Here is a 14,853-nt window from a genome sequence, read left to right as displayed (position 1 = left end):
CCGGGCGTCTCTTCTGCTTTTCCCTCTACCCCGATTGGAGAAGAAGGCGCCTTGTCGGCTGTCTCGCCATCCATTGTTTCTGGAGGGGTAGGAACTGGGGCCCTGTTGGTACGTTCGGCCGGAGGAGCGACCCCTGCCTCTTCCGGCCCCTCCAAAAACCTTCCCCCGGAAGATCTTTTTTATGGAGGTTTGCGCCTTATCAAGCGCTGAGAAGGTGGCCACAAACTTGCCCAACTCCTTCACAAAAGGGTCGCCAAACAATTTCCCTTGGGCAATAGCCCCTGCCTCTGAGTTGGAGAGTTCTCCTAATTTGGGGTCGACCTTGATGAGTAAGGATCGTCGCCTCTCCGTGGAGAGGGCGCAATTAACGTTGCCCAATAGACATACTGCCCTCTGGGCCAATCCCGCTACGATATCCGTAGGCAGGGGAGTATTGGTGTGCTTCGTGTGTTCAGCGAGTTGTATGATCTGTGTTAGAGGTCCCTGGACGTCCAACAATTTGTCCTGGCATTCTCTCCAGGAGCGGTCAATGCCCTTCTTGGGGTCTTTAACGTATTTTGCGAAGAATGTGCACATGTTCAGGTCAATCTCTGGTGTCGCCACTACATTGCCTGGCAGAGTAGGACGAGGGCATTCGGACCTCAGCTGGGCCCTAACTTCCTTATCTAGAGGTTGCCGAATTTTACTGGCAACATAGTCTGCCACTCTCTTCTCCAGGTGCCATTCAGAGGATCTAGGGTGGTAAGTATCCTCTGGTTGGAACATGTCAGAGTCCTCAGCCTCCTGCCGGTCTGTTAAGTTAGAGGTCGGACACCACGGACGCCCTGAATCCTGCTCCTCCTCAGAGGAAGAATCCCCCTCTGTGTCCCCCTCTACCCGCTTGGGTGACCCTGCGTCCGGGTCTAGTATGTGGTGAACCTCCTCACTGGTCTCTCCGGGGTAAGAACCCTCCCGGAAGGGTGGTCGCTTCAGCGTGCACGCACTCTTATGGAAGACTTCGGGAGGGAGATCGAAGCCTTCCAGGTGCCCCGTGTCGCGCTTGCAAATTATCTTAGGGGCCGCCGCACTTTTATGGTCAGCCCCCATCCCCCCAAACATGCCTGTCCCCCTAAAAACCTGGTCGGATAGTTTGGCCACACTATCCTTCAGAGGGGCCAAGGCCCTATTGATGGCTTGGGTAAGGAGGACATCCACCTCAGGGGGAAGCATCCGCTGAGAGGTGCCCTCCCCTGGGGACAGGGTGGGGTAAATATCGTGGTCCTGAGAGGACTGCATGGAGGGACACAGAGAGGGTCAAGACAGGAGAAACTCCCTTAAAAATACTGAGAGAAGCCCCCCGCACTCCTGTCAGTAATCGAGGAGAGCAACGGTCTCGACGTGCGATACGCAATCGCTGCGTCACGCTCTGAAAGAAAGCTGTCCTACCGCAAACGTGGTGTAATTGTGGGGGTTGAAGGGTTACAAATGAGCTGTATGCTCACTAAAACCCTAACGCATTACTCTAAGGCGATCGAGCGCCTCACGCGGCTCGAATCGCTGAAGGGAAATGCATTGGGCACTGGAGTGCGCGAAAGAGCGCCCTCTGGTGGACCTGACGTAGATTAAAATCTGAATCTGCGCTCAGGCAAAGCAAACTGCCTACAGTGCGTTGTTGCCAATAGAAACGGCGACTATAAGCAAGCCAGCACACAGCGAAAGCACATGTAATGGCAAAAAAATACAGAATATATAAGCACTCTTTCCAAACTCAGAGACAGTAAGGGAAATTACTTAACTGACGAATGAGCAGTAAAGAAAGAGGACGGACATCGGCACTGCTGTATATATATATATATATATATATACGGACTGTCGGATAGAACAGTGATTGGACATTGGTTGCCATGGTGATGCTCTTCCATGGGTGTTGTAGTTCATTTTTTTATATTTGTTGAACTTTGAACCTGCTGTTAATAAAAAGTGAAGAAAGATGATGCATAATCCTCGCCTCCGGTCCTGACATAGAATTCTACTCAGTTCATAAGTCAAGGGAGAGCCTACCATAAATCAGAGAACAGTCCAACATAAAGACTGCTAAATAAGAAAGGCAGTGAAAGTCTGTTTCTAAAATTAGATAACAGTCTCAAATGAAGATTGATCTGTTGCAAGGTAATAGAAAGTCTTCCTGCATAAATCAAATAAGCGAACTGTCAAAGCGCACACATCCCAGAAAGGGCATATTGTACAGTTTCAAGAAGTCAAAAACAATGCATTCAACATGGCGTGAGTGGCATCATAGGGCTGTACTAACAAAGATACATGACATAAACCCCCTCAACGTTGTAGAAATTGTGCTGCATAACATAAGTTAATTTAGGGAACGCCTAAATCATGAATAAATATGTATTCCCTTTCCCTTACAAACAAGGGAAATTACATTGCCCTATTGAAGCAAACTACAAATGAAAATAGAGTTGCTGCTCGGGCAGCAACAGCTTTGATTATTGTACCACATCAACATGGTTTCCTCCTCAGACAAACAGATAGATACAGTATAAGAAAATAACACCATGAACTAAATACCATTTTAATTATTTTATGAGAAGGAAAAAAACACATTGAAGAGAAAAAATTTGCAGGTAGAAAACTTAGGGCCTGATTTGGATATTGGCTAACAAGTTACTCCGTCGTGACGGATATACCATCCACAGAGATCTAAACCCTGTAGGATATAATGGGATTTAGATTTCGGCTGGCGGGATATCCGTCACCGTCATGCATATCTAAAAGCCACAGTTTTTTCAGGAACTTTAAACCAAATGTCAGTGCAAACAAGGAAAGGCTCGGAAAATTCAATTTGCGGCCTAGCTATACTAACCTAAAAACACATAAATAAGCATTATTTTCCAATTATTTAAAAATGATCTCTCAATGACAGAACAATGAACTCCTTAGGGAACACATTTTATCTTGTCTTGTTCATGGAAATTCATAAGTGCCTTGTAAATTACCTCCCTCTGTACAAATCGAAAACTCCTATTCGAAAGTGGAGGGAACTTTTGTCTATTTATTATTTTCAAAAATTAATATTCTAGCCTCTAAATGTGTCACCAAAGCCTCTAACAAGATTATAAATATGTGAAAAGCTATACTGTGCGTTAGTCTGCTTCTTTTTGGGTAAATATGTGTGTTTGCATTAACCGGCTAAGGTTTCCTCCCAGAATAATTCATTGCCCATAAACTATTACATTTTTATATAACGTTTGCAATAAGTTAGTTAATAACCACAAAAATTGTTTCAGAATAAATATTTTGTTCTATTTACCTATCATGGGCATATCGGAGGACCCTGCAGCCCCGCGGCGCGGGAGGGGGCCCATTGTTCCTTGTTTTAAAGGGGCCCCCTCAGTCCTTAAGTCATGTCATTGCATGTCTGGCAGAATGCTTGCAATGACATGGAATAAAAAACATTTAAAAGTTCGAGAAAGCCACTCTGCGTTCCCAAACAGAAAAAAGCTGAAAAGCAACACTGTTCATGTAGCATGGCTGGCAGACGGAGGCCCAGCAAAAGGTGCTGTGTGCTTTTGATCATGGCAGGGGCATAATGCAAGCCTCTGAGGAATCCTTCATGGGGGCCCCATTGAGCCCAAGACCAATGAATATCTGTGCGATTTGCAAGACGCCTGGACCCTTCCTGACATTCTGCAGGGGGCCCTACCATTTTGCGCTACAGTACTGCTAGCTATGTCTCTGACCCTGCCCACACACTCACTGACCCAGCCTACCCTGTACTCAGGCGCACAGCGCCTACACTTTGTATGCATGAAGAGTACAGCTTGTAAAGGTTTCCTCACAAAAAGATCACCTCGTCCATATAAGAATGACATGGGACAATAACCTTTGTATGAAACACAAAAGCACACCTTCAATAAAGCTTTTATTTTTAGACTTTTTATAATGCCAGTTTACGAAGGTGATCACGTGACCCGCGCCCATGTTTGGCTTGCTTAGTTCTCGATTAAGGTGGCCAGGTACCTTCTCCTAACGAACAGTTTGAAAATCACCGTAAAGGCAGGCAAAGGCAGGAACTGGTTGTGGCAACCTGGACTTTTGTGCAGAATGTGGTGAGGAAGGTCGATGTGCACTAAACGCTGGGGTTGAAGCAGGAGTTTGGTTCTGCAGTGGATGTGCTTAGTCTTAGCTCTTGTGACCGAAGTGACATCATAAAAATGTATAGTGAAATGGAACACTTGTCTCTTTGTAACTTCCAGGTGCGGTCTTCATTGTTCGAGCTGGCCAGGAAAGCAAAGCCAAACATATGCCAACATGTCACTGTGACATTAATTCTCTTAGCTATTCTGGACCTCTTGGTCATTTTCATACCCTCTATGAAAGACATCTTTGGTGTGATCGGTAAGGAACACTTTAAGTGCGTTAGTAAGAGCCTCATGTATGTACTTAAGTGAGTATACTATGTTTCTAAAACTCCTCCTTCTTTCTATTGCTTTAGGCGTGACGTCTGCAAACATGCTGATCTTTATCCTGCCAGCATCTCTTTACTTAAAAATCACTAAAGGGGACGAGGACGAATATAAGCAGAGGCTGTGGGTAGGTATCACCAGAGCACATGTTCTTCAACTCTTATTTGATAGAAAGTCTACATTTTGGAGGTTCTGTTTCGTGATAATATCACATGCTACGGCACCCAGTCTTAGAGCAGGTCTAGCTGGCAGTTTGTCCCTGCGTACTACATACTTTTATCGGCATGGCGGGGTGGAAGGGCTACTAAGTGGACATCATCCCGCAGACCCTGAGCAAATGGGTTAAGTCTGGGCAATGAGAGAAGGTGCCACTACACAAATGAGCCTGAAACAGCTTTTAAAGGGTCATCCACCCACAGGTGTCCTTTTTCAGGCTCTCAGCTGATTTGATTTCTCAGCATCGATGTAAATCTTTTTTTAAGGCGACTCTCAGTGTAAGCCTCTGAAGACATAGCCACTGCATTACCATCGAAGACATAATAACAAGTAGGTAAATGTGATCTTTGGCTTTGTGCCGGCCTTTGATGTGAAGTGAGCAAAGTACCTCTGGTTTAGGGTCACGTATGACCTCTGGGCTGAAAGTGAGCCACTTAACATTTGATTTGGGGTCCAGCCTGGCCTTAGACTCTGGGCTCACCCCCTGATTTAAATACATTCACACCAGTGACCTAATAGTTTATTTAGCATAATCTTGTTTTAGAATGTGACATTTGTACAATACACAATATTCCAAGCACGTACTAACCCTCTACACTAAACTTCATTCTGGACACTTTCCCTTAATATAAATAGACTGCCTCGTTTAGCTGATTGACAATAATGTTTATTTTGGATTCGAAGGCCTACACTAGCTGAGGAGAACTTGCCCGAGCCTCATACTGTTTTCAGTTTTATATGCTGCATAGAGCTATAACCAGAGATGGACTACTCATAACATACTCAAATAATCTGCTCAATTAATCTGTACATTATGTTTTGTTGCAGGCATTTGCTTTCTTGGCATTGGGGGCGCTGTTTTCCTTAGTCAGTATTCCTCTTGTCATCTATGATTGGGTGAACACAGGGGACAAAGAAGGCCAATGATGTCCGTCGGATACGGAAGAGAACACATTCCTGTTGGCTGCTCACCAAAATCTCCATTACCCTTTTCAAATATCCACCCTGCCGTCTACAAGTCTACAGCAATACGAACGAAATACATTAAATAGATATAATATTGCCTTTTCAAAGAAAAAGCAGGCCTAGTTTACTAACAGATGTTTCAATGCGTTGTATCAAAGAAATGTCCCCACAGAATGTAGCTCAAAGGATTTGTAGTAGCTTCCCAAAAGGTTTGTCTCCGAGCCACTACAGTCTCAGGATTATTTTATTAAAATGGAGGTGTTATATTGTATTTGATGCCTCCAGTAAGACACTTCCTTATCTTCTCTGCAGAAAGTCTCTTCCTCATGGCATTCTGACTGACAAAGATCTGAATGGCGCCCCAAGTCATCCAAGATCATTTTGGAGGTAGACCTCTCAGTATTGAGAAATGTTATTTCATTACCAGAACCCATTTTGTTTCCAAGTGAGGAATTCTAGCACACACAACTGCTGGTAGGCAAGGAGGGATCCGATCAGGACTAACCATAGTGCAGATATTCAGCTGTACTTGCTGGTTTTTAACTTCAGCCAACCTGGTGATAAACCACTAGCTATTTTTGGCTTTTTGAGGTTAAAGTTATAACCACATATGACCTGGTCTGAGGGGAGATTTTGTTATTTATTTTTGGACCGATTATTGTGCACTAGGCTAACATGGAATTGCTGCATAAGCCAATGCCCAATAACCCCCAAACCTGTGACCACATAAGAAATGGCTCTAGGTGATGCTCATTCTCTGTCAAAAGGGAGATGTTTGTCGTATTCGTAAACATATTGCAAATGATCTACAAGGGCAGCTAGTGAAGCCTAAGAGAAAAGTGTGTCCTCATGGTATCACTTCAGGACCTACATTCACTTTTTATTTCTCAAGAAATAGTAGCCACAACTTTTTTAAGGATTTCATTCCTCTGGCTTTTGTTTAAGAATCACTTGTGAATTTTTGTGTTTTTATCTCCATTTTAAGAAAACAATATATTTGCTGTGACTTCCTGTTGCTATTTACTGTACCGAGATAAACATTATTATACATTCTACCTCGCCAGAACGTCAGAACTGAGATACACGACCCCAGTAAATGAGGTAATTTGTGTAGTAAACGTTGCAAAGTGCTGCAGAGTCATGCACGCAGCTCATTGCATTACAAAGTACCCTTTTCCAGATATACCCTACAGCCAGATGTGATGGTCTTCCATGGTAACATATCAGTACCTAATTGGCTCTTGGAGTCAGGTTTCTTCTAAATGTCCCCAATTATGACAACAAAGGAAACTGAAGCACAAGCGATGAGGTCAAGTGGGAAACCAAAATATGACCTACATGATCCACAGTCAACGAACTAGCCACTACAAATATGTTCTTGGTTCACAAATCATTAAACATGCTTATGGCATGAACAGGAAGCTAGTCCGTCAAATTACGCCATGCGACTTCCGAAACGTTTAGTCAGTCTTGACTTTTCACGCAACAGGATATTGTGTGCTGGGGTTTTTAGGCTCATACTTGAATAATAGAAACCACAAAAGTCGCAGAATGCAAAGTGTTATTGCCTGGAAGATCAGGGCCGGATTTATAGTTTTAAGCCACTTGGCAACTATAATGAAGGATTATTTTGAGACTACAAAAACATAGGGTCTTTTTTTTAAAAACACACATATTGCCATTTCTTCTGTTCGCATTTATTGTTCTGAGTTCATTAACGAATACAATCAGTAGCATTATTTCACATTAAATTCGCACACTGGAAACATTTCATGCAACCTTTGTATGTTTCTTGAGAGATGCATTCTATACATCCCTATGTAACACAGTGATTCCAGAGAACGGTGTGCTGTGTATTCTTTCTGGAATCACAAACTCAGATGACTAATCTGATACATTGCACGCTTCGTAAAGAGGGCTCCAAGGCTAGGATAGAACAGTAGATTGCACACTCCCCTCACAAGCGTCGTTGCTTTGTAACGTTATGGGACCAGAATTGTAGCCTGGGGATGGACGGGTGCTTGCCTTTAAAAAGTAGAATGCAAGTATTGATCTTTGGAAGAACTCGATGTTGAATAATATGTGTATAAAACAAGAGCAGCTTAAATTACGTTGATAATTGAGGCACAGCCAAAAAATAGCAAAGAGATGTAAATATTTAGGAACTATGTAGCAGTGGGGAGTTACGAACCCTTAGTATATATATGAGCAAGTGGCATGGGAAACACAATACTGTTTAAGTAATGTTTAGATGTTAGAGGCGCATAACATTATCTAGAGCAATAGCTAAAACAGCCACATTCAGCAGGAACAATAGACCTCATGTTTGAATGAAGGAATGCAGCCATCTTGTTCTTGGTTGGTCAACAATCAGATCAGTCAGATGCATAACTCAGTAAGACAAGCTCAGGCTGGGGGATCTGGGAGGCCGCAGACTGGTGCGCGTATCTACAGAAACCGCACAGGACGCGAAGATTCCACATATCGCCGGCACTTAGTTCATTAATATTGAAAGTAGACGAGGAAAGAAAAGACTCTGTGCCATCAAGTTAATGGCCACAATCTACAGCAAGTGACTTTTTTTACTGAGTATACCAGATGGTAGTATTTTAAAAACATCTTGCGATTGTGACTGATTGGCGACTCACTAGTACCATATTGTCACAAATGTGCAATCTCTAGAGTTCCCCAAAATAAGGAAATTAGTGAGTGGGGCAAAATCTGTTAGTATGCCGTGCCTGCTTCTGATTGCTTACCAGAAAACCCAGTGATTCAAATAGTTGATCAAAGATTAACGATGTATGGAAATCGTTGAATACGCTGTGACTTGTGTAGATGTTATATATCAATGCATTTTAATTTATTCAAGTGTATTTATTTGAAACCAGTGAAGCACATTTTTTCCTGTTTGTAACATTGAACGTTGAAGAAAAATCGTATGTATATTTCATTTTCAATTCGTTTCGAGGTAGTTGGAAAAAATCAAGGCTGGTTCTTTTTCCACTTGCTCACTTGTGAAAGTTGTACTTTAATGTTTTGATCGTTTCGAATTGTGAAAAGAAAGATCAAAGCGCACAGTATCTGTTGCTACTTTTTATTGTTTTTATGGAAAGCTCTACTTTTATTGGTGCAGTATTGTTACTCTTCCACATGCACAAAAGCTGCAGATTCACATCATAGCGGGACGCTTGCTTGCAGCAGCAGCACGCGCCTATGCCACTACGCCACCCCAACACCTCTCTGTACATAAAACAGCAGCGTGTGTACTTTTTTTTAGATGTTTCCCCTCTCACCATCAATAATCTTTAAATAACTTGCATAATATTTGTTAGAAAGAGCATAATATTACCTGGGATCGCTAGTTGGGTTATAGCACAAATAAGCAGTCCTTCTACTTCTGATTTTCTGTTTGCATTCTGGGGATTGTAGTGTTTGTGATCCCCTTCTGGAACAACAAGCAGCAAACTGCAAAACAAAAAAAGAGGGCAGATATGTTAGGCACCCTACATAACGGGTTGTTCTATAAAATGGAGCCTCTAGCCTATTCAGAAAAGCATTTTTAAAAATATGAATGCAGAAAGACCAGAGTTCTAATTTTGAGATTAACTCTTATGGCTATGTTTACATTTTGTTTACTAAACTCTTCCGATTAAATTGTTTTGCAAATACAAAGTACAAATACATCACTGAACCAGGTAAAGTGTGTAACAAAATACTTTTGACATTTCCTTTTACATGTATCTGTGCAATGAAAGGGTTCATAAAAAAATAAAGTATGGAGAATTCTGACTGACTGAACAACCAAAATTCTGAAAGTTGTTCTTGTGCCACCAAGGCCTTCCTTTGTTAATATTGTTAATAATAGTAAGCCGCTCTTCTGTTTTGTACCCTCATATGTAAACTGAAACAACATTTTCTCTAAAGAAAATGTCCCTGGGTATACTTTTCAGGAAATGCCAGTTTCTTTCTCAGCCATCAGTACATTAGATGGAAACATCATGTATCCTAAGACCTCTGCCTTCATGGCGGATAGGATCCCTAAAAGATCTGATTGTGACACTTTACTTTTTCCAGAGCTCATAAAAACGAGGTAGTGCACCCTGTTAAACATGTAGGAGAACCAGTTTTGAGGGTCCTGACAATAATAAGGAGAGAGGAAGAAAGGCAGGTGCAGGCATGAAAGTCTATCTCTAGTAACTTAAGGAATTACTCTTTATTGATTTCTGTCCCATGTATGCTTTTCCATAACAAAAAAAATCATTAAATGGTACAATTTGATCCAACACTTAAACGTTGAGCTGTCAATAGGGCTTGGTTGTCTATGTCCATGAATAATATTTGTTAAAACACCATTAACTGGTTACACTGGTGCTTGATTCCATCTAAGTAGTTACAACTAAGGCCCAGACTTAAGAAACTCTAGCACCACATTAGTGTCTTTTATTTACGCTAATGTGGCGTTAGGCTTCAAAATTTGCTGTGCCATATTTACAAAGTGGTGCAATGCATGCATTGCACCTCTTTTAACCCTTTGTGCCACATAATGCATACATTATGCATGGACCACAAAAATGGCACAAGAGAGATTCCACTTCATCATTTTTTGCCGCTACTTTTAACGGCTGCTCAGAGCAGGTGTTAAAGGGGGCACACCATTGGTTACAATGGGCCCCTATGTACTGTTCAAGGTTAGCACCAAAATATTGGCGCTAACCCTGAACAGTACATCAATAGCGTAAAAAATGTTGACACTATTGACCCCTTTCCTGCACCCTGGTGTGCTGTATTTTAAATACAGCGCACACATGGTGGCAGTAGGGGGGGCGATAAGGGGAGCACGAAAAGTGGCGTTGCACTGGGTGCACAGCCACTTTGCTTAAATCTGCCCCTAAAGTCTTCAGCACATCTCTACCGCATGGGTAAGTATCCTCATTTCTAACTCACTTTTGACTCTTTCAGAAGGTGCGATTTTTTCTCTTTTGACCTGTTTCAACCTCAAGAAGCAGGCTACTTAGAAACACTAGCAATGGCAAAGCCAATCATTCTTGCTTGCCCAATTACCTTCGACAATTTAGGCCCAGATTTAAGAAGCTGCTCCACATTAGCGTAATTTCTTTTACACTTATATGGCGATAGGCTTAAAAAATCGCAGCACCATATTAACAAAGTGACGCAGTGCATGGATTGCGACACTTTGTAACCCTTTTCGCCACATTATGCATGCATAATGTATGCAAAGGGGGCGTTCCCATGTTAGGGGGACCACAAAAATGGTGTTAAGGCATTAAAAAGAGGCAAGCCACTGGTTGCAATGGTCCCCTATGTACTGTTCAGGATTAGCGCCAAAATATTGATGCTAACCCTGAACAGTACATCAATAGCATCAAACGTTTTGATGCCATTGCCCCCTACCCTGCGCCGTGGCGCACCGTGTTTTAAATACACATGGTGGCAGTAGAGGGTGCTAAGCGACGCAAGAAGAGTGGCACAGCACTGGGAGCAGTGCCACTTTTCTTAAATCTGCCCCTTAGTCTTTAATAATTGTACTCAGTATCAGATATCTTCACACTGCATCAGAAGACAAAAAAATTGAAACTGACAACACATTGTTGAGGACCACAAACCCCTAACCATTCCATCACTCAGGTATTAATTCCATATTGAAGCCTCTTTATTGTCTCTACATTTCCCCTTATTCCCCTTCCTGAAAGCTTTTCTGTGCCTTTCTGACATTTTCTTAAATTTGGATTTTTTGTACCAGTGCTGCAATGTCCTATCCAGAAGTATTGCCGTCCAACTCTTACTTCCTGTTCTTAAATCACATTCATGTGAGCATCAGCTTCCACACCAAACAATTTTTTGAACAACTGTTTTCCCTTCAATTGTCTTGTGTCTTTGAGGACAATTTAGAACAGTAAATGACACATACCTTGGATATTTAGGCAAATACTTGTTTGTTCTTGCATGAGCATGAAACAAATATTGAGATTTTTGCCAAAGAACACGTAATTGGAGCAAAAATGTTTGGTTATTTGAAGCGGAAGTACTTTAAACATCGAAAGCAGAGATCAGTACAAAAATATCTTGATCGTATTTAATGGGCGCCTTTTTGGCCCCTGTTGCTGTATCCTCCATTCCAAATTATATAGGTCTAGATACTTAGATGGGACGTCACTGTTTTCATAATGTTGCTTTTGTCCCATTGTGGTAGGACTCCAGTAGAGATCTTCCCCTAAATTATCTGTTTTCACAATTGTGGTCCAGAGAACCATGCAGAATATTTGAGGCAAACTTCTCATAGATGTACAACAAAGGGAGTGGAGTGTTTTGTGGCATCCTGGCCATGTATTTCTGTGTACTCAATCCAATTCTGCAAACTGTTTGCAGAAAATGTCACCCATCCTGTAATAATGCAAAGTCACTTGAAGGGGTGGTTTTCTTCCATGAAATTCTAAAGATGATTACACAAACGTTCAAAATAAGTATGGTAAATTAAAAGATAATGAAGTATATATGGAAAAGAACATAATTGTACGCAGTATAATACATGTAGTGTCACCTAGCTTTTTATATTCTGATACGAAATCTATGCAGCTGTCATGCATTGTGTGAAATATGTTTGTTGTGTAAATATATTGTAAATATATAGCTGGCTGTATATTTTTGCAGTTGCTTTTCCTGATGAAAAATTAAGTGGTAGTAAGTGCATATCTATATACACGTTCATAACATATATATTTGTATCTCTGTGTTGGAAAGCTTCTACAAATATAAACGATGTAGTTGTAAAATATGTAAGTCCACTCTAAAATATTGAGCTAATTCCCTCCACGTCTAAAACTGTCTAAAACTGTAATAATTTACGCCACATTGTAACGCAATGAAATTATCCAAGACCTGTGTAGTTTTAGCATAGATAGTATCAGCTTTCTATAATAATTTATGTAGAAGATATTATTACATCTGTGGCAAAATATGGAAGTACCTCCACAGTTGATACATGAAACTGTAGATGTGCATACAAATGGACGAAGAATATTCATGCAATATTCTGTCTTTATAAACACAAGTACAATATAATTGCACAGTATTTCTGTAAATTTCAGGTTGTCTAAAGGGTCTGAAAAAGCTTATGTTTTTACCTTTTCAAATATTCTTTCTTGGTTTGAGAAAATCAAGGTTGTGTAATCAACCAAATGAGCACAAATTTACAGGGGTATATAGGATAAAGTGCTTTAATGAGCAGTAACTGTACATTACAAATGTTTACATGTGTTGTGTCTTTTGTTTTTCAGTGTTACCTTCAACCAAACCTAATGTCTGAAAGTAATTTTTTTTCCAAAAAAACTTGAAATTAAAGTTTTTCACATAAACCTGCTTTGTAAAGTTTAACTGTATATCAGATGTCACCTGTTTTAATCCAAATTCTGGGTTTACTGATGTGCACTCTTTCGATCACTTGTGTTGTTCATTAGAATCATTGTGAATAATAAGTTTGCTTCTGTTAAATTCCAGAATACTTTTCGCTCTTCTTAATAAAATTACTAACATACACTATTTTTTGTTTGGCAAAATCGAAAGTCGTGATACTATATTATGCCATGCATTTTTTATAACAATACAATTTAGTAACTTTCTCACAAATGAAATAATGTATGTTTGTTTACATTTACGTACTGTATTACTTGATAATCTTTATTTTTATTACCAAGCAAAACCATTAAAGTGACATTACATCCAATCAAGCAGAGGACTGAGCATTACCACTACACAATTACAGCCTACAAAGGTCAAATGTTCCATATTAAAAACGTCATAGATAAGCGCCTGATTACATATACCTTTTACATTGCGATTCCTGTACAAACACCTGTGTAAGTAGGGGTTGCAGTAATAAGTGGTACAATGTTCACTGCAGCTGATAATTACTGGATGCTATAAAGTTTGCACACTTCGTTAAATTTCAACAAGTCAAACGTGCCTGAATGTCACAGGGATAAAGGTCGGCTATTTTAGGGAACTGTGGCCCATATTTATACTTTTTGACGCAAAACTGCGCTAACGCAGTTTTGCGTCAAAAAAATTAGCGCCGGCTAACGCCATTCTGAAGCACCATGCGGGCGCCGTATTTATTGAATGACGTTAGCCGGCGTTAGCCGCCGTCGCCGTCTGGTGTGCGTTAAAAAAAACGACGTACACCAGGCAGCGCTGGCGTAGGGGGATATGGGGCTTGGGCGTCAAGAAATGGGGCAAGTCAGGTTGAGGCAATTTTTTCGCCTCAACCCGATTTGTGCCATTTTTTTTCACTCCCAACCCCCATAGAAATGACTCCTGTCTTAGCAAAGACAGGAGTCATGCCCCCTTGCCCAATGGCCATGCCCAGGGGACTTCTGTCCCCTGGGCATGGTCATTGGGCATAGTGGCATGTAGGGTGGCACAAATCAGGCCCCCCTATGCCACAAAAAAAAAAAAAAAAATACTTACCTGAACTTACCTTAATGTCCCTGGGATGGGTCCCTCCAGCCTTGGGTTTCCTCCTGGGGTGGGCAAGGGTGACAGGGGGTGTCCCTGGGGGCATGGGAGGGCACCTCTGGGCTCCTTCAGAACCCACAGGTCCCTTAACGCCTGCCTTTTGCAGGCGCTAAAAAACGGCGCAAAAGCGGCCGTACGTCATTTTTTTTGACCCGCCCACTCCCGGGCGTGATTTTTGCCCAGGAGTATAAATCCGACGCACATGCCTCAGAGTCAATTTTTTAGACGGGAACGCCTACCTTGCATATAATTAACGCAAAGTAGGTATCCACGCTAAAAAATGACGCTAACTCCATGGACTTTGGCGCTAGACGCGTCTAACGCCAAAGTATAAATATGGAGTTAGTTTTGCGTCGAAATTGCGTAAAAAAAAACGACGCAATTCCAGCGCAAACGGAGTATAAATATGCCCCTGTGGATTTTAGTGCGGCAGCATTGAAATCTGCATGTCAATCCCCAATAAATCAGACTAGGTACTAATTATAGCACTTTATAAATTCCAAACACCTCAGTGTTGGATTTCTTGAAGTGCATAATTATCTACTCCAACATGGACCACACATAATCAGGCCACAAGTATTGAGAAGAATTCTTGCACTCTACAACCTGGCAATGAGCAATAATTAATCTGCATTTCCCAAACCCCCCCCCATCATCTTCCGAACCCACAATCTTATTC

At 41.5% G+C, this 14,853-nt stretch overlaps 1 protein-coding gene across 1 annotated transcript in view; it reads left to right on the top strand.

Annotated features, from left to right (window-relative positions):
* The window catches only part of SLC38A1 (solute carrier family 38 member 1), a 412,157-nt gene extending 398,960 nt beyond the window's left edge, over nucleotides 1-13,197 (top strand). The window contains exons 14-16 of the mRNA XM_069229085.1: nucleotides 4,251-4,392; nucleotides 4,490-4,587; nucleotides 5,505-13,197. Of these exons, the coding sequence (XP_069085186.1) occupies nucleotides 4,251-4,392; nucleotides 4,490-4,587; nucleotides 5,505-5,603 (339 nt within the window). The 3' untranslated portion in view covers nucleotides 5,604-13,197. The remainder of the gene's footprint in view (nucleotides 1-4,250; nucleotides 4,393-4,489; nucleotides 4,588-5,504) is intronic.
* Nucleotides 13,198-14,853: the final 1,656 nt, after the last annotated feature.

Source organism: Pleurodeles waltl, chromosome 4_1 (assembly GCF_031143425.1).
Source record: "Pleurodeles waltl isolate 20211129_DDA chromosome 4_1, aPleWal1.hap1.20221129, whole genome shotgun sequence".
Classification (NCBI taxonomy): domain Eukaryota; kingdom Metazoa; phylum Chordata; class Amphibia; order Caudata; family Salamandridae; genus Pleurodeles; species Pleurodeles waltl.
The sequence above is the reverse complement of the archived record's forward strand: the minus strand, read 5'-3'. Positions and strand labels throughout refer to the sequence as shown.